The sequence below is a fragment of the Cheilinus undulatus genome, linkage group 23, assembly GCF_018320785.1.
Source record: "Cheilinus undulatus linkage group 23, ASM1832078v1, whole genome shotgun sequence".
Classification (NCBI taxonomy): domain Eukaryota; kingdom Metazoa; phylum Chordata; class Actinopteri; order Labriformes; family Labridae; genus Cheilinus; species Cheilinus undulatus.
Genome location: NC_054887.1, coordinates 31,795,032 through 31,819,225, shown reverse-complemented (window position 1 = coordinate 31,819,225; position 24,194 = coordinate 31,795,032). Strand labels below are relative to the sequence as shown.

Genomic DNA, 24,194 nt, shown 5'->3' with positions numbered 1-24,194 from the left:
CCGCTCCCTCCTGCTGCCGCTGCGTGCTGACGTCAAGCCCGACGTGGTACATGGCAGCGTATCCTGGAAGTTCTTTCAAAATAAAACTCCAAACAGCTATTTTTTTTCCAAGACAAAAGCGAAAGTAAATAAAGAATAACGGGGTCATTCGTAGGATAAACTGGACTTTTTTTTTTTTTAATCATTTTTGCCCTTAAAAATCACAACCACATATGCATAACGTGGATGTGACATGTAGTCGAGGCCAATTGATGTGCCACACAGTGAGTGAGCTTTCCCCCATTGTTATGGCTCTTCTGAAACTGAGTTAACAAAGCCATGCATGTGCTTGTTATGACATGATGACTAATGTATAGCTTTAACTGTGCTTAGGCCCAGTTAGGCTTGAAGCAATGTGAGTGCAGGTCACCAGAGGACTGGAATAGGGGGTCAATTGTGCCTCAGCCCAGCTTGGGACAACCAGGCCTAAAGTGAGTGTAACCCAAGGGTAGATCTGACTGATCAATCCCAGCTAGGTAACCTGGGATAAGGTGTTGGATGTTAAAAGACATACTCCCCTAGCTTAACTTTAAACAACAACAAAAGGAGATGGACACTAATTGCAACTGTTACATACAACACATAATTTAATCCAAAAACTAATTCAAGCTTTGACATGTCCAGAAAATTTATTTCGATTGGTAACAGCAAGAATTGTGCACTTGGCATTAATAATACTTCCCTTTTACGAGTGCAGCAAACCCCTAGGAGGTTGAGATGTACTAGGGTGCCATTCATCACACTACAATTGCCTGTTCTAGAAGTTTTTTGCAAAAACAACAACATGCTTTTATTTTGAAGGTAGTCTCTACGCGCAGGAAGCGCTGCTCTTTTTCTGTGCGTGACGTTTCCGTCGCTCGCGCTCAGCTGCTTCCCGCTTCCTGCACGGCCCAAACAGGAGAGAAAATTTGGACGATTTTACTCCGATCTCATTCCCAAACAATTTAAAGGAAAACATTTTCGTTTTACTGAGATTCCTTTACTTGATTATTAACGCTACTTTAATTAGGTTTAAACATTTATAGACACATTTTATTTTATTTCTTTACAGTCCAATGTAAACGATCATTGATCAGGGCTAAGATGCAGGATTATAACCGGTATTTTTACGGCATGAGAGCAGAAATGTTATGGACGTAGACACAGTGACATCACTTGTGTCTGTCTGAGGAGGAGTTTTGAAGCCTAACGATGGATATCAGCTAGGGTTGTCACAATACCAGAATTTTAGACTTCGATTTTATTCTAGTAAAATTAAATAAAATTTATACTCTTCTGATAACACAGAACTTCTGTTGATGTAGTTTTCTTTAAGTTTCATATTGGCTGAGATTTATGCCACTAAAAACTGAATTTGAATAATGGTTTTGAATTCTAATTGAATGTTTTGAATTTGGACTGAATGTTTTGAAACTGAATTTATTTGCTTTGAATTTTTTTTTTTTTTTTTGCTTTGAAATTAAATTTGTTTGCTTTGAAATTGTATTTTATTCACTTGAGCATTCAACTCTATATATCCCTTAAATTCAAAAATAAAAAGTTCAATTTCAGTTCATTCAATTCAAATTCAGTTCTACAATTCAATTTCAGTTCAGCGTGGCCTGGTCTTGAGACATCTTTTCCGCGATGTCTCAAGACCAGGGATGCAATAATCAGGTTTGTATTAAACTTAAAATTATTCATTACATGCACTGGAGGAAAATACTGTAAGCCAGCTATCCCTGTCATATTGCCATATTAGTAGCTAGCTCCAATAGCTACAGTAATGTTAGGACTTACATATGTTTTTCTTCCTGTAAACGATTATAAATATGAATAATTTTAAGTTGAATACAAACCTGATTATTGCGTCCCTGGTCTTGAGACATCATGGAAATAACGCCAGCTCCGCTCAGTTCTTCTTCTTGTATTTTCATCAGTCTCGCTCAGTTGAGAACTATCTGTGCTCGATTACTCTTCCTCACAGAAGTGGATGACGTAAAGAAGTGAAATTGAATTGTAGAACTGAATTTGAATTGAATGAACTGAAATTGAATTTTTATTTTTGAATTTAAGGAATATATAGAGTTGAATGCTCAAGTGATTAAAATACAATTTCAAAGCAAACACATTCAAATTTAAAGCAAAAAAAAAAGATAAGTTTAAAAACATAAAATTGAAATTCAATATCATTATTCAAATTCAGTTTCTAGTGGCACAAATCTCAGCCCATAGTTTCAGAACTTATTAAATAAAGCTCTAATTATGAAAATTAATAAAATATTGGTCTTGAATGTTATCAAATCAAACATTTTGCAAGATAAAATTATTCCATCTATGTTTCTTGGATAAAGGAATGAGCTTTAGGGGCCAAAACCTTTTGTATACCATGTTGTAAGTACACTATATGGACAAAAATATTTGGCCACACCTGTCAGTCATTGAAATCAGGCCATGCAGTCTCCATTTGCAAACATTTCTGATCCTAAATGGGTTAATCTGAAGAGCTCAGTTACTTCCAGTGTGGAACTGTGATGGCTGTGCCCCAGTGCACAAGTAAAGGTCAAAGAGACATGTTTGATGAGAAGTTCCTATTTACTAGGTGAACTTTATCACAGCTGCAATTCAACTTCCTGTCTGCTGGCGTGGGAGATTGCAAGTCAGGCCTTCTGGTGCAACATAAACACCTGACCACATAAGTGCTCTACAGCAGTGGTTTTCAAACTTTTTTGCCCAAGGCACTCCTAAGGTTAAGCCAAAATCTCAAGGCACACCATATTTAAGTCGATACAAAATACAATAACTTTATTTATCCCTGAAGGGAAATTCATTTAAAATAGACTTTTTAAATAATGTTACAGTCACGGTGGCCTATAAGGGGAATAAAGGGGAGAGCTTTCTAGGGCCCAGCCAACTGGGGGATCATGGAGATGGCAAAAGTTGGCAAAAAGTGGCAAAACAAAGTCAGAAATGGTCGAAAATTGGTTAAAAAAAAAAAAGAACTGCCCAAACAATGGGTAAAAATTGGCAAAAACTTGTTGAAAGTGTCCAAATAGTGGCAAAAATGGGTTAAAAGCGGGCTAAAATGATTAAATATTGTAAAAAGGTGTAAAAATTGGTTAAAAGTGATAAGAAAGGGCTAAATTGGGTAAAAATGTGGTCAAATAAAGGCAAAAGCGTGTGAAAATTGGCAAAAAGGTGGCATAAATGGGTTGAAAGTGTCAAAAAGGTGGCAAAACATTAACAGAAGTGGCAAAAGTTCTTAAAAGAAGTGCGAAAATGCAAAAAAGCAGCAAAATTGTTTAAGCTGTCAAAAGAACCAATCCAATCAACCCAAATTTGCTTGCCATCCTTTTCAGCTCTTATTGAGTTAACTGTTAGCCAGGATGCTAGTAACAATGCTACTGATCCGAACACACACACACTGATATCGTAAATAAACCACAACTGGGGAGGGCCCATTCTCTGGGATTTTTTCCAGCCATATCTGTGGGCAGGCCTGGTTACAGTAGGCTACTTGCCATAAAGTCGTAGTATTAACGTATGGTTGTACAGGTTCCCAAGGCGCACCTAGACTTGCCTCAAGGCACACTAGTGTGCCCTGCCACACCATTTGAGAACCACGGCTCTACAGAACCGGTGGACACAAATTACCACAGAAACACTCCAGAATCTTGTGGAAATCCTTCCAAGAAGAACCGAGGCTGTTATGGCGGCAAAATGAGGCCAACTCTATATTAAAGTACACAGATTTGAATATCATTACAATCCCTGTTGGAGGAATGGAATCATGTATTTTTATTTCTGCTGCAGAAATAAATATTTTGATATGAAACCGAATGGGGATCCTTCTGCTTTCAAAGCCAGCCTCTAGTGGCCAGTCAAAGAACTGCATCGACGGTCGCTGCTCAAACCTTCAAACACCTAAACCCCTTAACAGAGTATAAATGCGTGTGTGCTGGAGAGCAGCTGAGCGTGTCGGAGCGTGTTGACGGTGGAAACGCCTCGACACTCACAGCCCACTGTTTACTACGGGCGGCAGAGATGCAGGGCTGTGAAGCCACACCCAAACAGGAAGGAGTCACCCAGAATAGCGCCCCCCCACCCCATCCTACCAGCTTCCCTTTCACACACTCACACACTTCCTCTCTAAATGTGTGTTACTCAAGTTAAAGTAAACAAAGAGCTATAAAACGATTCATCACTTCCACATTTCTAAAAATAAACTCTGCTCCCGTTTTCTTGAGTTGTGTACATGCTGATTCAAAATTATTAGATTAAGATTAAGATTAAGGAGATATTTAAATGTAGTAAATATGATGGGTTCAAAGAAACAGTAGTGTTTGAATTTAACAGACGATGAGGAGGGGTTGTTACTCAGAGTGAGCCTAAACTACAAAGAGAGTAAATATAAGAAAGGGTTGACTGGGACTGAGCTGCACAAACAGAGCTCAGGAGGCCACCATTATTGCTGTAGTTCACCTACTCACAGAGCTAAAGACTGACATGAGTATGTGCAAAAAGTCTAATTACTCAGAGGACTTAATGTTGTCAGTTGGCATGGCAGTGAAACGGCAGCATTTTACTCAAGTTTGCATCCAAAGGCTCATTTTCAGGCGCCCAAAATAGCGTTAGACGAACAGCCAAAAACACTGCTTTTAGGCTAGGCTAATTTCCTGTATACAAACTGTTTGGTTGGCTACATTAATCATTTTGTAATTTGGTATTGCAGATAAAATTTTTGACCTTTGTTTAACTTTTGGTGTCTGACAGCAGTGGTCTGCAGAGCAGGTGCCTGAGAGAGATGGTCTGCAGACAGACTGTCTTGTTTAAATGGGGAGAAGGACAGAGGTCCTTCTAGGGTTGCATCTACGTGGGCAAAACTTAAAAGTACCCTCATCAATGCCCTCTATGTGGGGAAAATCCAGCATTGTGAGTCTAGGTGCCTTCTAATCAACATAGTAACCTCTAGGCTGTCCTCCAGTGAGCAAAGCATGATTAAACCCCTCTAAGGCCCCCTCAGGTGCACATAAATTGACAAGGTTCCCTGTTTAGCACCTTCTAAGTGAAAATAATTCAACAAATTTGAAACCAAGTGCCTTTTATGGTTTACTTTAAGCTGTTAAAGTTTCAGCGGTACTCTCTGTTGTACCTTCCATGTGTTCAAACTTGTTTTTTAGAGCTTTGAGGAGCTGAAACTTTACAATGAAATGACTTAATTAATCTGCAGTGGTTTTGCTTTTCTTTGCTGTTGAAGTTTTCATCAATATTGTGACTTCATGAGCTTCGACACGGCCATAAATACACATCCATATCTATGGCGACGGCACATCCAGAATCCACACATTACCATGGTGACGAACATGCATGCAGATCCTTTTTTTTTCACGCTGATGAGCTTTTTATAAACATGACACTCATGTTTGCAACTCGATGAGCTCTGAACTGCAGGGAAATTAAACTTGGAGACATTCAATCTTAAAAAGCGCCCAACATGGGGGTAGTATATGCAGGAATAACATTTTTATGTGCTTTTTGTTGAACATATGAGCATATATTTCACATTAATAAACGCTATTTTATCTATTACAGATGCAAACATTGTAAGCCAATAGCAAATAGCTCTAAAGACTGGTGTCAAAGAGGATTATTTAACTCCAAAATTTGGTCTTTTTGCTCCATTTTTGGTCTCCACCACCGCCACAAAGAAATATGTGACATTTTCGCTGCTAAATGCAGGATATTCATCCATAAAGTATGGATTAACATCTTTGCATGCAATAAGGGCTCGTTAAAAGTATAGGGCAGCGAAAAAAATTCACCACGAAGCTTAAGATTCAGCTGCTAGTTCCGTGTTCTCCTCTCCTATCATAATGAAACATCAAGGCTATTTTTCGGAGACTTTCTGACATCCTTTGAGGTCTGCAGCCGCCGTCCTTCAGGACAGAATACATTAGTGAAGCTCAAAGAGGAAAAATCATCAGCATGTCAATGATCAGCCCGGCCGTGATACATGCTCATCAATTCACACGTTACTAGGAGACCAGCTGAAGCAGCGTCACTCCGGTTTGTTTGCTCTGTCTGATCAGATCAGCCAATCAGAGCAGAGATGAGTGCTCTGAGCAGCTTTAAATCTTACCTTATCTTACTGCCTACTGCAGGTAGGAATCCTCATGGTAAACCCTGAGTTAAGACTGTAAGGTAACATTTGTTTAAGTTGAGTTTGATGCCTGAAAGACAAAGTTAAGGGAAAATAAGGAGGAAAAACAGCATTCAACTTTGAGTTTATTACTCAGGGAAAATATCTCCATTTCTCTTAGTGTTGCTGCTGCTGCAGTATGCTCTAACAACTGTACTCTGGCGCCCTCTGGAGCTTCAAATTATATTTCAACCCCAGGAAATAGTGTTTCAATCTCATCTGTGCTGCTCATTAGGCTGTCAATTCTTCATTTTTATTCCAAGTGTCTTAAAATGATACAACTTCTGTTTTTATAATGATTAGTAGAATAAAAATGTATTTAAATTTTAAGAGAAGCATCTTTTTCAGTACAGAGATGTCTAAGTAAAGGGCAAATCCATTATAAATTGCAGCTGCACATTGCTGAAATTGAAAAATGTTTGGGAATTCTGAGATTTAAGTGATGTTGACATTTCTAAATTCCACCACCAGGGGCTCTCAATCAAAATAATATCACCATATGAAGAGTACAGACCAGCTGCCGTGTTGGATCTTGTTGGATCATCCTGTTGGATGATCCCACCTCAGACTCCACCAAGGATTGGTTGCAGAGGAAGACTGACCATCACAGTTGTCGAACTTGAACCCCATAGAGCAGCGGTTTTCAAAGTGTGAGGCGGGGGAACGGACAACTAGGGAAGGACCAAGTGGCTGCATGGAAAGACAGCCGACAGGAGGGAATGGTTAGCTGGGCATGGGTTAGCTACCCGTGTCAGCAGTAGTAACCGTTAACAGTCCTGCCACCACCAAAGAGAACAGGGGTCGAAGAGGGATTCAGGGAGGCAGGGGCACGGGCCTGGATCTAGGTGTAGAGTAAATGCACTTTAGGAGGAAAGGAGCCAGAGAGGAAACCGCTCCAGGATTGTCCCTGTGGTTGGCAGAAAGCAGCGTCAGTTAAAGGCCTTAGAACGCACCAGGGTGAATGAAGGGGGAGGTCAGAGGAGTGCAGGGTTGCTGCATCGATCAGTACTTCCTGTGAAGATAACCCTCAGTTTAAAGGGATGTTACGGCTTTAAGCATTACAAAGTTAAAGCACATCATGGTACAACAGCGGTTTGTGCTATGATTCAACAAAAAGGTAAAATCTAAAGGGGGCTGATCATTTAGACCCTGGTAGTTTTGGGGTTTTGTGAAATAATTTTCTGTGTACTAAGTCAGTGGTTTTCAAAGTGTGAGGCGGCCTCCCCTGGGGGGCGCCACAGAGCTTCAGGGGAGGCGCGATTTCCTTTTCTAACCTCTGCTGTGCATGGAGCAAAATGGATAAACTCATAGTTACTATAAGGACTACGCTATAGAGCAGTGTTACTCTACCAAAGAGCCAAATTATTGAAAATACCTTTGCAAGAGCCACAATCTAAGAGGTAAAAAGAGGCAAAAACAGCTTGAAGTAGCAATAAAAATAGGTTAAAGGTGGCAAAAATGGTCAAAAAGCAGCAAAAAATGGTTGAGAATTGGTGAAAATGAGGAGAAAGTGGAAAAAATGGACAGAAAGTAGCAAAAATTTGTGAGGAGTGAAAAAAAAATGAGTGGAAAGTGACTTAAATGGGCAAAAAGCAGTCAAGAGTGGCAAAAATGGTATAAAAAATAAAAAAGAGGAAACAAGTGGTATGTAATGGCAAAAACAGTTTAAATGGGCAAAAAAAATGTGAAAAAGGGCAAAATGGCAAAAATTGGGAAAAAAAGGAAACAAGTGGTATTTAATGGCAAAAGGTCACTTTAATGGACAAAAAAATGGTTAAAAAAAGGGCAAAATGATATAAAAGTGGCTAAACTTGGGGAAAAAGTGGCAAAAAGATGTCGCAAAAATGAGCAAAAAAATTGGGGGAGAAAAGTGATATTTAATGATGAAAGGAAGCTTAAACGGGCAAAAAGGTTTAAAAGGGCAAAAATGGGATAAAAGTGGAAAAAATGGGTGAAAAAGAAGCAAAAACAAGTTGTAAAATGGCCCCAAAAAATATGAAAAAAGGGGGTATTTAATGGCATTATAAGTGAATAAGAGGGAAAGGCTGATGTTTCAGGACATTTGCAAACCAAAATATCCAAAATATATCAATGTTAAAAATGTTTAAAGATTAGACATAAATGTTTGAAATGTTGTTTAATTTTTTTTTTATTGAATCCTTTTTGTGGGTGGGGGTCCACCAAATGGATTAGTTCTTCTTAGGGGAGGCTCACTCTCACACACTTTGCAAACCCCTGTGCTAAGTAAAATAATGTTAGCAACTGAATTAAAACTAGGATGTTTGGGACAGCTGTTGAAAGTTCCTTGTTCTGTTTAACACAACTAGTGAAGTACTTTTGTCCCAAAGATAAACAAGTTAAAGCAGATTAAACAAACTAAAGACAACCTGAACTCCCAGTTAGAAGCTGGTTTCTAACATTCTTTTACTAATCTGCTGAGGAGTGAAAAGAAAAGACAGAAATCCAAGTATGAAGGCAGGCAGAAATGGACCTTTTTATTTTTCTTGGGCGATAAACAACAGTGGATAATCCTGACCAGACCTGACTGAACCGGATTAAACCGGACTGGACCCGGTTCCACCAACCCACAACAGACGAGAACACAGTAAAACCAGAGTGAACCGGCTGGAACCGGTTTACAACAGTCCACAAATGGACAGTTCTATCAGAATATTATTACATCCTTTCACACTCACTGCATCTGCATGGCAACAGCCACGTAATTCATCGTCCAATCAGGTCTGGTCAGGCTGACCCTGGTCCAATAAGCTCTCCTGTGAAGGGATGGAGGGCGGGTCTACTGAACCAGGGGGGAAACAAAATTGATTGGTCCACAAACAGTAAAACCCCGCCCATCTGTCGTCACGCCTATCATTCGCAGAGAAAAAAAAAAAACATAGCAAGCCCTTCTCCCATTGGTCACCGCAGCCTTAGGCAGGAAAGGCCGTTTCCCATTGGTCAGTTTAGATAACACGCTAACTGTCAGTCACTCAGCAGCGGCCAATCAGGTAACAGTACCTGTGGAACTTTCTGGAATAAAGAAAATAAAGAAAACAAAGAAGAATGATGGAACAAGGAGGTCAGCCAATCAGACGACCTCGCTAGAAAACAAACAGGAAGTGGGAGGAGCTTCCAAGCCTCATATGGAACTTATTTTCTGGAATATTCTTTTTTTTGTTCTTGTTTTTGTCCTTTTTGTCCATGTGTGTGAGCCGTACGTCAGTCTTCTTCCTGTCTTCTCCAACTGCTGATTTCAGTGCAATGCATCATGGGACGATCGATCGCTAGGAGAGGGTGTATCACTACAGTGTGTGTGTGTGTGTCTGTGTGTCTGTGTGTGTGTTTTGAGTCCTGTTGTCATGGAAACATGCTGCAGGGTTAGCGCTCCAGCAGCTGGGTGGTGCCGTGTTGCATCGTGGGATACTCGTTAGTCCGTCTCTTTAGCTGGTGTCCATGGACTCCATGTTGGCCGAGCTGGAGTCCCTCTGGATGGAGTCAAAGATGGCCGCCAGCTCCTGATTGGACGAGATCTGAGACTGGAACTCTGACATCAGCGGCGACTTCTCGGCCTCGGGGATCGTCAGCAGCGCCACCACGGCTCGCATCGCCGACCGCTTCAGCTCGTCCTGCTTCTCAAACTCCTGCTTCACTGAGTTGGCCTTGACCTGAGGAGAGAAAGAAGACGCTGACTACTCCACTCAATGGATCCATAACTAATAATCAATATGTAATCAATGATGCCAAAGAGCAGGGTTAGCCTGGACTCTATTTATCTAGAGAGCCAACATGAACCCTGCTCACTACGATATAATCACAATAATTTAAGTAATCAAAAAACGATAATAGCCCATAATCCTCTGAGTGTCGCCGATTTTAGACTACAGAGAACGCCAGTTCAGCCGTATTCACTCTAATACTTAAAGCTGATTGGTGGAGAAGCATGCCCTGTCCTTATTCATTAAAAATCATTAGTTAAAGTGCAGTTTTTCTGTTGTTTCTAGGCTGTTGTGTACTTTTAGTTGACATTTCATCTGTTTATTAAAGGTTTTTTTTTTTTGTAAACTTTGGGGCCAGTTTGTAATGCTTAGGGACAGTTCCTTCTCTTTTTTTTTTTTTTTTTTTGAAAATATTTTTATTGACAATTAAGCACCACAACTTAATCAAACAGTGCGTAGATTTTACATTAACACCCTATCCCCTCCAAAACTAAACAAAACAAGCACAATTTCCAACTACTACACAGAGCACAGCACAGTCCTGCATTGCAACGTAGGATATCAAATTGTTGAAACATTGTTACAACATATAAACATACAGTGAATGAAGTCATACAGACAACAGAGCCTCCCCCTTGTCCACTAGCCATCTTTTCTTGGTTTGGGAAGAGCCCTCCAGAATATAGTGCATATTCTCGGGCCTACATAATCAAGGAATGGAGTCCATATATGATAGAATTGTCCTATTGTCCCTCTGGACCAATATGTCAAATATTCCATAGGTAGCAAATAGTTCCTTCTCTTTTGTGACAAGTTTTTCTACAAAATTCACAAAGTTTGAGTGCATATTATGGAAGTTTTGGGACTTCGGGAAAAATTAAAACCCTATTTCAATATTTTAAATTCAAACTTTTGTGTGCTGCTTTTGTATTGAATTTACACTTTTTCAGTAAAGGTTTAAAGGATTTATTATTTTGTTTTATTGCAAACTTTTTTCATTTGAGTCAAGATTTTTGTATCTTAAAGAAATTTAAAATCTTTGGAACATTTTTGTTTGGCTGTTTTTGAAAAATATCTGTACCATTTTATTTTAATTCATGAAAAAAGGTTTCTATTTTGCATAAAAAACTTTTTAACCATTAAGGAATTTTAAAAACCCCTTTTGGCAAAAATTTTGACTCACGCCTGCAAAGATTTTTAATGTTTTTACATAGTTTTTAAAAAAGTTTTGGGTTTTGTTACAATCATTTCTAAAGCATTCTATAACCTTCAGAAAGATTTTTAAAACCTTTGGTGGAAAAAAAAAATCTTTGAGTAATTTGTGCAATGTTTGAAACTCAGGAAAGTTTTTAAAACATTTTTTAGGAAAACTGAGAAACCATTTGCACAAGTTTGGAAAGTTTTGAACCCATATTTTAAGAAAAAATGTACCATTTATGCAAAATTTAAACCTTTTACAAACAGTTTTGAAAGCCTTTTTTGCAAAACCTTTGACCCTTCTGTGATAAGTTTTTGAACCTTTTGGAAAGTTTTTAATGTTTTTGGACAGAATTTAGAAGCCGTTTTTGCAAAGTTTCTGAACCTCTTTGAAATTTTTTAAAACCGATTTTTATCCAAACCCAAGGTTTTTTTTGTTTTTTGTGTTTTTTTAACAGTTTTGAAAGTGTTTGTGTTACATTTTTATAGCATGCTTTGTTTTAATGTCCCAAACTCAATCAAATGTGAGATACTGAGTGTTGGGATCATGAGTGCGTCCCGACCTTGGTTGTGCAGGTGGCTCTCAGAGGTTCCACCAGTCTGTCCAGTCTTTGAAGAACAGCACTGGGACAGAGAGACGACAGGCGGGCCAGCATCAGGAATGTCAGCATCTGAAAACGTGACAATATGAAGTTAATACAAACATCTCTAATGACAGAAATTTCACAAAATTACCAAACAGAACTGATGAATCATATCAGTTTCTGTCAGCAGAGAACTGCAGAATCTTTGTCTAGAACTCAGGAACCCTTCAAGAACTTTTTTACACTCGTTCCTGCTCTAAAACGTTCTTCTGGGGGCAGTATTTGCCAAGACAACAGAGCATTTTTTGGGGGTGAATCTCCCAAATGTCAAAACACAATGCTGACCTGAGGGACAGGAGCATGTGACGTTACGTTGTTGCAGCATCAACATTAATCTTTAACAGCATAAAGACAGAAGAGCTTCTCCACAGTCCTGCTGCAGAAATGTAGTGTGGAAACACCAACTTTAAGTCCTCTAGGCCCACAATGCCAGTTAAATGTAGTGTTGAAGCTTTAATGCAGCCACCTGCCACTAGATGGGGCTGTAGCTCCAGTTACAACCCTGGCGTTGAGGATGCATTTATTTGTGATCATGTGTTCTGCTCTGACCTTGATGTCGTAGTGATCCTTCAGTCCGTCCTCCACGTGGTTCAGGAAGGTGAAGATGTCGAGTCGGTCCAGGCAGCTGTCCAGCAGAGTGTACATGCACTCGAACGCCGCCTTCCTCAGGTCCAGACCGTCATCCACCGTGTGTTTGAACGGTCCCATCTCCACCTAGAGACACATCAGCTGATCAGTACACCGGTCTAACCATGTTCGTGTCTTTCCGCGTTTTCCCCGTGTTTCTCTCACCTCTCGGATCAGCTCCTTCCTCACTTTGGTCTCGTTGTACAGCTGTGGTAGAACCGAGTCCAGCAGCTCCCGGATCAGACTCGGTTTGTTGTGGGCCGCCGAGTTAAACGTTACCAAGGCTACGCGACGCACGTTCAGGTCTGGGTCCTCCAGCGTCTTTAAGAAATCACCTGAAGAAAAAACCCAGGGGATGCAACCGATTTATCTCAAACTCAACGGCTCTAAACTCAACAAATATTTCAGGTTTGATTTGGTTAAAAAAAAAAAAAAAAAAAAAAAAAAAGGAAATTATGTTTTTCATTCAAGGTACTTTAAGGCTTTTAAAACTTAAAATTATCATCCACATCAGTGCTGATTTTTCATGTTAAAATAGCTGAACATTTTTATTAATTACAGTCCTTAATTTGATGATGAAATGTTAAAGATTGTGGCTTAAATCAGTGCAAACATGGCAGTAAATAAATTCAGATTAAACATGTTCTACACAAATCTGACTATCCAGGTAAATAAAAGGAAAATTCCTACATTTTCATGCATCTATCTTCTATATTTTTTGAATAAATTAGGATGAAAGAAAACTCATAATAATGACCTTAAAGTGCTCATGGTAAATGGATGAAATGGTAAAATATGGTCCATTTATGTTTTGACCCCATTTTGCTGTTGAATCACTGGTCTTCATCAAGTCAATGCTGTCAGCCGGCTACCAGGAGATTTTAGGAGAAGGGTGTATCTGCAGGATTGCAGGCAGCAGATCTAGGACTGTAGATCTAGGACCCTGTTTATGGGCATTCTTTAAATACAGATTGCTGTTGCTACTATTCACGACAGCAATGGATGACAATCAGGGCGTAGTACTTCATGAGTTAAATATGCTCACGTCCTTCAGAATGAGGTGTTTTGATTTAAAAAAATAGTTAGTAGAATGAAAACTTGTTTAACTAAAACAAGTATAATTAAATAAAGAAATCTGAGTGCCTGTTCCCTAAAAAGAGTATTATAAATAAATGTTCTGCTTTTACCTTTAAAACATAACTTTGACTTTTTAATCTTAGATTTTTACCTTTTAGATTCATAACTTTAAATTTTAAATCCTTTTTAGACCTTTTAAAGTCATGATTTTGACTTTTATCTCATCTTTTTTACTTCCACAACTTATGATTTTTAATTTCATCTCAGTTTTTTTGACCTTTTAGAGTCATAATTTTGACTTTTATTTCACATTTTGACCTTTTTCAATTCCAAACTTTAACTTTTATCTCTTTTTTTACCTTACAAACTCATGCTTTTTAATTTTATTTAAATTTTAAACTCATGATTACGACGTTTACCTCAGATTTTGACTGTTAAAAATCATGTTTGAATTTTTATCTCAGTTTTTTACTTTTAAAATTCATGGTTTCAGTATTCTATCTAATTTTTTGCCTTTTTATAAACATTATTTTGACTTTAAATGCCATGTTTTTACCTTTTAAACTTATAAGTTTGACTTTGTATCTCAGATTTTGAGTTTTTAACTTATCATGTTCACTTTATAATTGCAAAATCATTTATCATCAGTGCCAAGTTTTTCCCCCATGATTCATTTCTGGTGAAAACAAAGTTGACATTTTATGGTTAAATATCGACCCCGTTAGGCCCTCAGGTTAGACCCAAGTTCAGAATCCGGCCCCTGCTGTGACTGATTTCGACATCCCTGATCTAGAACAAATGGAAGTTTCACTTTCTGAGATAAATCACAGGAAACAACTGAACTTTTTCTTGATATTCTCACTTTTTGAAATGCCCCTTAAAAGGCTGCACTGCTTGCATTACTAACAATAATCATAAGTTGACAGCGGGGCAGCTGCTACGGCAACAAAAGATCAGTAAAATCCGTGTTTACCTATGCAGTTCTTCAGCAGGGGGTCGATGGGCTGCGGTTGGTCTGAGATGGTGAATTTTACAGCTGTTACCACGGAGCTCCTGGCGTACGACGAACCTGCAGAACCACAACACACACAGGAAAATCAATCAGCAAACATGTGATCTAGAAAACATACATTCTGAATTCATTCTTCCAGAAGCAGGTTTCAGCTATTATTAAGTCCTTGAGATAAAAATGTACAGAAGTGCTTACATAAATTTCACTGGTAACTACTGGGAGCAGCAATTACCTGAAAGCAGGTATCCTTTAAGACGTGGCAGCAGGGTTTCAGGGTCGATCAGCGTCAGTTTTCCGAGACACTCGGCGACCACGTTCCTGGTCCCTTCTTCCTGACACTCGCAGTGTTTGAGCAGCAGGGACCAGATGGACTCCACATACGGCTTCAGACCGGACACCGACGCCGAACCTCAACACAGACGGACAAACACGTTTAAAAACTAAACAAAAACCCAGATTAATCAATGAACAGAGCATGCAGCCGTCTCTCACTGATGATCTCTTTGAGCGAGTGCAGCAGCAGGTACTGTCTCTTAGAGGACGAGATCTCCTGCAGAACGAAGGGCAGATACTCCGGAAGATTCCCCACCGCGATGCTGCCCAAAGCATACGATGCTGCAGATTTGACCTGAGACACAGGCAGAAAAGACGGGTACGTTTTCTCAAGCATTGCCTTCTTTCTGCCCCGTTTCATTTAGCTGACGATGCTCTAAAGCGGCTACTGAAACGAAGGTTCTTACCTCTTCACTGGAGGAGGAGAAAGCGTCCAGGATGACGATCTTAAGCTCTGGTTGGCTGCTCAGGTCTACATGGTGTCCCACCTCACCCAATGAGAGCAGAGCGAGGAGTCGGATGGAGTCTGTGGAGCGGCTGTTCTTCACGTCCTGGGAGACAAAAAATAAAACAACCACATATTTAAACTTCAATAGCAAAAACCAAACGATTCATGCTTGTGTTGATATGATGGCAACAAAAATAAACGTCCTAGAAACCAAAGACTGATCCATCAGTTTAATCACAGGAACAGACAAATACACCGGTAAGGTTTCAAAGTTTTAGTAGAAAAATACTACCAATATTTTTGTACAATTCAATCAGTTCTCTCTCCCCAAGATCTGCAGTTTTTCACTTATTCATAATCATTGCAACATCATAGTTCAAGGGATCTCAACTGGAGGCTCAGGGCCCAAAAGTGGGTCGCAGAACTGTTTTCAGGAAGTCGCAAATGTGTGCCAGGGAAAAAAGTCAATGAGCGCATGAAGGACTCCAAATTTTAATTCTTAGTTATTTTTGGTATTTTAGCTTTTTTATGATTTATTCAGGAATTTTCATCTGAAATCTTCCTTAAACACTTAAAGAAAACTTTTAGGAATTTTCCCCAGAAGGTATCGGAATTTTCCCTCAAACCCCCCAAAAATCTGTGGGCATTTTCACCAGAAACCTTTTTTTAATTCTCTGAGTCTCTGTCTTTAAACTTTCTGTTCTGTCTGAAGTCCAAACACAACTCTGACTAAATAACATGAATAGAAAAAAATCAGAAATTTGGGTTTCTTTTTCTCATGATGACGCTGGTAGCGGGACCAGTCAAGAACCAGTATCATAGAGTCTCATCAGTCTCACCTGGATGAACTGTCCGACCACAGCCGGCCCCTCGTTGGGACAGGCTCGGGTCAGAGCAGCGACACACTTGGCGATGGAGCAGTACGCTTGTTTGTGAGGCAGAGCGGCGCTCTGCGAGTAAACCGGACCGGTCAGCATCCTCAGCAGGTCCATGTACCCCAGACCGGGAGTCTCTGTGGCAACCAACGCCTGAACAAACACAAAAAACACGAGTTTGGTACCAACATTTCTAAACAAGGGGACTGTTTTTACACATTTTGGTACTAATATTTGTGAATTTACTTTATTTAGGCCAACACAGGGAAAAGGTTTGAATAACCACAACTTCAGGTAAACTAAGTCTAACTATGTTTCTAGAAAAAGCTGATGTTTCTGTCAATGATGAGCCAATGAGTTGCAAATAAAGAGAACTATTTATGGCAACTGTCTGTTTCACAGCAATCTGGAGGTCTCAAATATAAATACCAACCCTCGAAGACTCCTCAACAAAAAGAGAAATCTAAGAAATAAAAATGCCTTGTCCTAAAGAATCTTGCTGTACCTGGTAGAAGTCCAGCATGGCGGCGAGTGCTCCGCCTTGCAGCAGCGGGGATCGGACCAGCGTGATGAGCTGCTGCAGGATGTTCCCTCCGCTCAGCTGACCCAGCGAGGATGGGTGAGTCACCGCCAGCGTGGACAGGAAGCTGAGCGCCATCTGAGACACGTGCATGTCGCTCTCTGAGATGAGCGGGGGCAGTTCGGCCAGCACGGCGTCCACCATGACGGGGGTCACCGCAGAGCTGGAAGCATTAAAACGGTGTTAAATGGAGGAGTGAAGGAGAGAGTGGGTGGTAGAGTTGAAGGTGTGCGTGTTACCTGTAGTTTCTGAGCAGGATGTCCAGCGCAGCGAGTGTGCAGAGCTTCAGAGCTCGCTGGTTCTTGCGGAGGAAGGAGGCGAGGATGGGGACAGCGTCAGGGAGAACCGGCCTGAGGTCGATTTTCAGAGGAGAGCCAGCAATCAACGTCAGAGCTGCAGCATAAACACAGAGACATAATCAGAACATTCATGACTAACCTGCCTTTTTCTGACACAATCAAACATGGAGAAGACACTTCTGGATGGTAGGCCTTTAAGGAGCAGCTATTTGCAGCCACTTATTGCAATCTTTGTGTTTTTAATCCCTATCAGGCATATGTTCATGATGATTACAAAGCAGGAATAAAAAGACAATTGTTCAGTGTATATAAAATATTTATCAGTACTAAAACACATGACCTACTGGACATCAAATAAACATCATTCGTTTTTTTTTTTATGTCCATCATTTCTCATGAAAGACAAAATGACTCAGATTTTCCTTTCATAAATGCATAATTAAAATAAAATGAGACATAATACAGAAAAAATGTCTCTAGTGATTCTGCTTTTTGTCATTTATTTACCAGGATGCTCACACTAAGGGTGAAACAGGCTTATAAAGTCAACTATCAGTAACAGATGATATAAACATTACTGACGAAATTAACAACAGATATGTTTCCTGTGAACATCATCAGTATAAATCAGCCTATTTCAACTGAAAATACCAGCCTTTATGGGCTGTAAATATCAACGTATTATGGCAGCAAATATGGGCCTGGATGAGCTGTAAATATCAGCCTATATCAGCTGTAAATATCAGCCTTTATCAGCTGTAAATAACCTATATCAGCTGTAAATATCAGCCTTTATCAGCTGTAAATAACCTATATCAGCTGTAAATATCAGTCTATATCAGCTGTAAATATCAGCCTATTTCAGCTGTAAATATCAGCCCACATTGACTGTGGATACAGTCATATATTGGCTGAAAATATCAGCCTCCATAAGTTGTAAATATGGGGCTTTATCAGTACTACTGATTTAATAACGTGAAAAATAATTTGAACATGTAGCAGGACAGACGCTTTGGCAGGGAGTGAAGCAGGGACATAGAGGGCAGAAAAATGCGTCTTCTGCATTTATCAAACAATATCTTGAACCTTTCTACACAATTATGCAGAGATAAATATACCCCGTTTTCTCAGCGCTCACTTGGTTTTAATCACCCACTGACTGTGCACTGCCTGTCTTCTGTCTGCTTGCAGCTGCTTCAGGATTAAAATATGACAGGCTACCAGTTATTGCATTTTAAAAGTTAAGGATGCACAGATGCATAGGTTTAACCTGGGTATTCACCAGTCATCAAAAAATGTTGTGTGAACAGATGTCCAGTCAGTTCAGTGCTGACATCTAGTTCATCTAACTGCAGATTCAAAGATTGGTATAAGCATCGGCTGAACTTTCATTTCAAGCATCTGTATCGTAATGGCCCTAGTTAGTTAATGTTTGTGGTATATAAGAAGTATGAACAATATCTGCACCCATACAACACCACACAGCTCCTGTTTGTTCCACTGATATATATATATTTAACGATATGTGCTGAGATGTGTGTATAAGGAGGCAGAAGTCCACAGAGACGGTGAGTGATGATATCTAACAAACATAAATCTGACTTTTACCTCCAGGCACCCACAACTCCGTAAATTTTAGAAGAAGTATGACAAGTCCACAGAGAGGCACGATTAGACGACAAATTCACCTGGGATGTTACAACCTGAGGCATCTGTGTAAAGGAATAAACTCGAGTGTGTCTGCAGGCTTTCTTTGTTTACTCTATAAATAAACAGACTTGAGGAAAAAAGGAGAAACCAGGGAGTAAGAGCAGAGAGGAGATGAAGATTTAGGAGCATGAGAAGCTCAACACAAACATAAATCGTTGCTGGCTAGATTACTCAGGCAGAAAATCTGTAAACAACACAAAAAACTATGGAATCACATTTGAATTTAAAAAAACACACTACAACACTGTCAAATCAAAGCAGGGATGTGAGTGGTAACTTTCAGCAATGGAAGGAAACAGCCGTTGAGTCACAACTTCTTCCTCTGTGGCTTACCTTTAACCGTGGTCAGTCTGGTGATTTCGTTCTTGAGGCGTTCTAGGAAGATCAGCAGCGTTCCTGGAAGTTCATTAGGCAGCCGGTCTCCTAAATAACCAAACAGACCAGTGAGGAAAACAAACGGGAAGCAGCTCTTTATGGCATCACACCTGTGATTGACAGTTGCTGCTTACCTAAATTACAGATGATCTGCCCCATACAGGAAATGGCCCGTTCTTTCACTTCCTGGTCGATGTCTGCGGCTTTCAGGCGTCTGATTGTGCATGTAAACAGGTCGTTGATGTAAGGGGAGGGGTCGAAGCTTTCTGAGCTCTCTGATTGGTTGTCCAGAGGTCGGATCACCTGGAGGAGAAAGGACACTAGGGTCAGATTTAGGAGTGAGCTCATCAGGTGGGACAGGAGTCGGCTGTAGGTTTGGCGCCCACCTTAACAAGCTGCTGGGTGACGAGCAGAGCCTCTGAGGTGATCTTGTAAAAGGGGTCTCCCACGCAGGCTACCACGGGTGGGACGAGGGCGGGGACGTGGGCGTGGAAGGCATGGGCGGGGTGCGTGACCATGATGACGTGGAGGCACGCCAAGGCGTCAATTTTAAGGTTTGAGCTGCTTGATTTATCGTTCAGAGAGAAGATGATACCTGGAAACACAAACATCATCAAGTTATTACTCCCAGTATGAACAGCACTTTTATATTTACTGTGCATGTGAAAATAAATCTACCTGCTTAAGTTCTATTTTTCTATTACCACCTCATTCTGCTCTCTCTGACATCAATTTCTCTTACCTGGCATGCAGTCTCCTGGTACATGTGCACTTTTTCAGTAATTAGTCCCTAAAGAATATTGCATTTTCTCACAGTGAGCAGCTGTTTCAATACAGATATATTAAGATGTTTATTTGTATTTTTAACAGCTTTACCCTGGTGGATTATTTCTGACCAATCAGTGGCAAAGGACCAAGACTTTAGCAATCCTTTTCACAATGATTGCATGTTGTCATCTGGCAGAAAAATAAAAAAACTAGCATGCTTGTGCACCTTAAATATTTTGAAAACAAGGAGTCCCTGCAGACAGGAGGGAACAGCCTAACAAACCTGGTTGTAAAGTTCATAAAGTGATAATTTTAGGCATGAATGTCTAATGGCAATCAAAAAAAAATCTTTCCATGGACATGTATCTAAGAAATTCATTGTCAACCCTACACATCAGAGGCACTGCTTAAGACCAAGCAGCACATCTATTACCAAGACTGAATATTTAAATTGCATAGATATCTTAACACAGGGGTGTAGAACTTGATCACAACAGGGGCAGGATACTGAATTTAGGTCAAACCTGAGAGCCCAACAGGGTCAACATTCAACCATAAACTCTCAACCTGATTTTCACCAGTAATAAAATATGGAAAAATAAACTTAGCACTGATGATACATGATTTTGGGTTTTAAAAAAAGGCAAAATTAAAAACTTAAAGGCTCCCAATCCGAGATAGAAGCTCAGACTTAGAAGTTGAAAAGGTCAAAACAATAAATTAAAAGTTTTAAAAGGCAAAAATATGAAAGAAATGTGAAGTTTTATAGGTCAAAATGAGAGATAAGATTCAAAATCATGAGTTTGAAAGAGCAAAATCTAAAAATCATGAGATGGAAAGGTCAAAATATTAGATAAAATTAGATAATCTGAGTTTAAAAGGCAAAAATAAGAGATAAAAGACAAAAATAATATCTTAAAAGGTCAAAATATGAAATAAAACTTAAATTCTGGAGTTCTTTTTGAGGTCAAAATAGAGAAATTCAAAATCCTGTGTTTTAAATTTTTAACTGTGATTTTTAAATGTCAAGATATGGAATAAAAGTCTAAGTTAGGAGTTTAAATATAATGTTAAATATAAAAATGTAATTCTAAAAAGGTCAAAATATGATAGAAATTAAAATTATGAATTTAAAAGATCTAAATACAAAATTTAAAAAAAATTGTAAGTTTAAGTTGTAATTGTGGGATGCAAATGATTGAAAATATGAAAACACAAATAAATTTTATTTTCCCACCTTCTTGACTTTTTAACACATTTTTTAAATTTTGATGACTTAGATTTTTCAAACCAAAAGGTTAAACTTACATCTTTACACAGGAAGAAATCTACAGACCTCATACCGGTGGTCAAGTTATAATAAAAATATGATATGATCTTGCGGGCGGTGTTTAACTGTACAACGGGCCAGATTTGGCTCCAGGCCTTGAGTTTGAGATCCCTGTCTTAACATATAAACCTACTCCAACAGTAGGAGAACCAGCTGTAGTACTATTAGAAGTACTGTCAGTATCACAGTTTTACCTGGTATTAGTACTGGGATGTGCTGCGTCAACGCTCCTGGCAGGACGTTCACCAGCTCAGTCAGCATGTTGAAGCAACACTGGCGAGTTTTCACGCTTTTCTCCTTCAGCTGTTTGTGCAGAGCTTTGACGATCATGGGCACCTGCAGCGGCGAGAGGCATTCACATGCATGTCAGAAAAAGAGAAGGAGAAACGAAGAGAGAACTTCCTGCTGCTTGAGGTTGAAGGTGCAGGATGCCTCCATGCCACAACAGTGACACCTGCTGCTCTAAAACAGAACTGCAACCTCTAAGTGGAATAATCAGTCACTCGATTATTGCAAGACAATCCTAGAAGTTTCCAGATTATTTATGGGTGAGCTGCATGTTTGAGTGCAAACTGTCAAAGTTTTAAACCTGACCAGAATTTTGAGCAGAGCACTTGAAATTTTGAGGGGTGAATGTGCAAAAAAAAGCTTATTCCATCACCGATCAGTGCTGAAGCAGAATTTTCTTGACTTGTGAATATTTTCAGACCAGATGGGCAGAGGTTTGTGCCACTTTGTTAATGCTTTTCTCCCTTAAAAATCCAGCATTTATAGAAAAAGAGGAGTATAGCATTAAGTAAAAAACTTTATGGAGAGCTGGTCTGGCTGAGAGCACTCCTCAGTTGGGACAAAATGACAGGTGGAGAGTAGAGGGACTATTCTCATCACTGCAGGCTGAGAGCTCAGCTACCTGGCTGAGCAAATTCCATAGGCAGGGATGTGACGAGATCTTGTGCTACACAATCTTGCAACACCAAAATGCCAAGAGACTTCTCACTGAGGTGAAAAATGTTTTGCAGGATGCATAGATGCATCCTCGCTCCCAATAAGTCATCCAATTTAACCGCCCCTGCTATTGCCTCTGACAGTGAAACCATCCGTGTGGCTGTTTGCATAGAAACTGAGCACAGCTGATCCGGTTTGAAACCCTGCTATTCAGAGAGCAACACTGCTGCACAGAAGCTGCATGTTGCAGACTTTCCTAAAAGAAATGAAAGATTAAAACTTTTTTTCCCCCCCAATGAGAGACTCCAGAAAACTTTTGCTTCTACACCCTGGTGATTTTTATTCTGGTGGGTGTTTTGAAATCATTGAATTATCACGACTGAAAGCTTTACAGTTAAAAGATAATGGTTCCAGGCTTGACAGCATTAGTATATGACTTCTAATGTTACCTGGCTTTGGAGCATGGTGAGCGGTGTTTCTCCCTGCTCCATGGCGTCTGGATCAGCTAGCCAGCTCTGAGCCGGCCGGGTCTGTTTGAGCAGCGACAGGTAGGCGTGGAAAACATCCGCCTTCACGTTCTCCTCACGCTCCTAAACGCACAGAAACAAAAGCCCAATCAGATTAAAAAATATGGACCATAATGGTCAGAAACTGGACAAGAAGGAGGGTACAAAAAGCTTCTTGTTTCTATTTAGGAACAAATGCAGTGTTGTCCTAGATTATCCCATGCTTTCTGGTCTGTTTGACCCTAAATTAGACCATCACTCATAGAATGAGCATTATTCTGTATTGAAGACGACTTAGAACTAGAGAGCGAGACCACAAACTCATCAGGATTTTCTAGTCTCCCCTTTTGTAATCTGGCTTCTTTTTGCAGCTGCCCCCTGCTGGCCATTATGAGCACAAGAATCAAAGTTTTAGGCTTTAACCTTTTACAAAAAGGTGAATAAATAAATGACAGCTCTTCCTGCTCTTCTATTAAAGTTTGCATAAGTGATGTTCTTCATAAAGTTACTGCCGTCAAATCAGATCTCAGCGTTGATGAAGAGATGGAGAGTTAATCGGAGAGGTGACGTTACCTTGAAGCGACAGACGAGTGCAGGAGAGACAGAGCGATAAAACTCGGGCAGCATCTCGTGACGAGTCGAGACAACTGCGTCCAGACACTTGGCGGCGGCCCGTCGAACCTTCCAGCTCATGTCGTCGTCGTCGCTGTACTCATCGTCACTTCCTAAACAAACAAATCAAAACAATTTTCATAAACAATAAACCAGATTATTTACTACCTTGTGCAATAACAAAGCTCAAATAACTTTTGGTTATGTTTCTGTAGTTTATTTTTTCTTGCAGGTTTAAAGTGAATGGGGCTCTGATAACAGAGAAAAGACTTATCTGAGCCAGAGTTATTCACAGATTGATTTTTTAACCCTTTAAAAAGATGTTAAAATATTAACAAATCTGATTTTTAAGGGTAAAATCTGCTAATTTAATAGTAACATCAATCATAGTTAGCCTCTTGGGTTTGATTTTTAATTGACTCTGGGGAAAAGTTGTCAAAATTAAAGTTGAAGGTGATTTTTTTTAACTTACTTTTACCATTTTTAACCTAGCAGACACCATATAAGTAAAGAAATACTTAGACACAGGTACTGACTAATGATTGGTTACCTTGGTAGTCTTCGTCGTTCTGCTCGGCCTCCATGGCGTTGTCGTCCTCGTCTTCGTCGTCAAAGTTGTAATTGGGGTCGTAGGTGAGGTAGCGCAGGCAGATGGAGATGACAGTGGGGACGTGGGGGTAAACTTCTTTAGGACACCTGCAACAGCAGCAGCAGCAAAAAGATTAAACAAAGAATAACAGAAACACTGCAGGATTTCAGCAGGATTTCTGCACGCGTTACCTCCTAACGAAGGACTCGAAGGCCTGGATGCAGTACTCTCTGAGCTCGTCGTCGTCAACGTTACAAAACTTCACTACCAGAGGGATGATCTTCTCCAGATACTCTCCTGAAAACACACAAGAGCGTTAGCAGAGAAAGGAGGC

The 24,194-nt window shown here is 39.9% G+C and overlaps 1 protein-coding gene across 1 annotated transcript in view; it reads right to left on the bottom strand.

Annotated features, from left to right (window-relative positions):
• Positions 1 to 8,687: 8,687 nt before the first annotated feature.
• cand1 (cullin-associated and neddylation-dissociated 1) overlaps positions 8,688 to 24,194 on the bottom strand; it is a 32,555-nt gene continuing 17,048 nt past the window's right edge. Inside the window, exons 8-26 of the mRNA XM_041780711.1 lie at positions 24,052 to 24,157; positions 23,822 to 23,967; positions 23,233 to 23,384; positions 22,603 to 22,743; positions 21,403 to 21,544; positions 19,497 to 19,705; positions 19,245 to 19,413; positions 19,069 to 19,158; positions 16,966 to 17,119; positions 16,652 to 16,889; positions 16,111 to 16,299; positions 15,231 to 15,374; positions 14,983 to 15,118; positions 14,723 to 14,899; positions 14,452 to 14,547; positions 12,567 to 12,736; positions 12,324 to 12,488; positions 11,694 to 11,801; positions 8,688 to 9,882 (exon numbers count right to left, since the gene is read on the bottom strand). Of these exons, the coding sequence (XP_041636645.1) occupies positions 9,658 to 9,882; positions 11,694 to 11,801; positions 12,324 to 12,488; positions 12,567 to 12,736; positions 14,452 to 14,547; positions 14,723 to 14,899; positions 14,983 to 15,118; positions 15,231 to 15,374; positions 16,111 to 16,299; positions 16,652 to 16,889; positions 16,966 to 17,119; positions 19,069 to 19,158; positions 19,245 to 19,413; positions 19,497 to 19,705; positions 21,403 to 21,544; positions 22,603 to 22,743; positions 23,233 to 23,384; positions 23,822 to 23,967; positions 24,052 to 24,157 (2,957 nt within the window). The 3' untranslated portion in view covers positions 8,688 to 9,657. The remainder of the gene's footprint in view (positions 9,883 to 11,693; positions 11,802 to 12,323; positions 12,489 to 12,566; positions 12,737 to 14,451; positions 14,548 to 14,722; positions 14,900 to 14,982; positions 15,119 to 15,230; positions 15,375 to 16,110; positions 16,300 to 16,651; positions 16,890 to 16,965; positions 17,120 to 19,068; positions 19,159 to 19,244; positions 19,414 to 19,496; positions 19,706 to 21,402; positions 21,545 to 22,602; positions 22,744 to 23,232; positions 23,385 to 23,821; positions 23,968 to 24,051; positions 24,158 to 24,194) is intronic.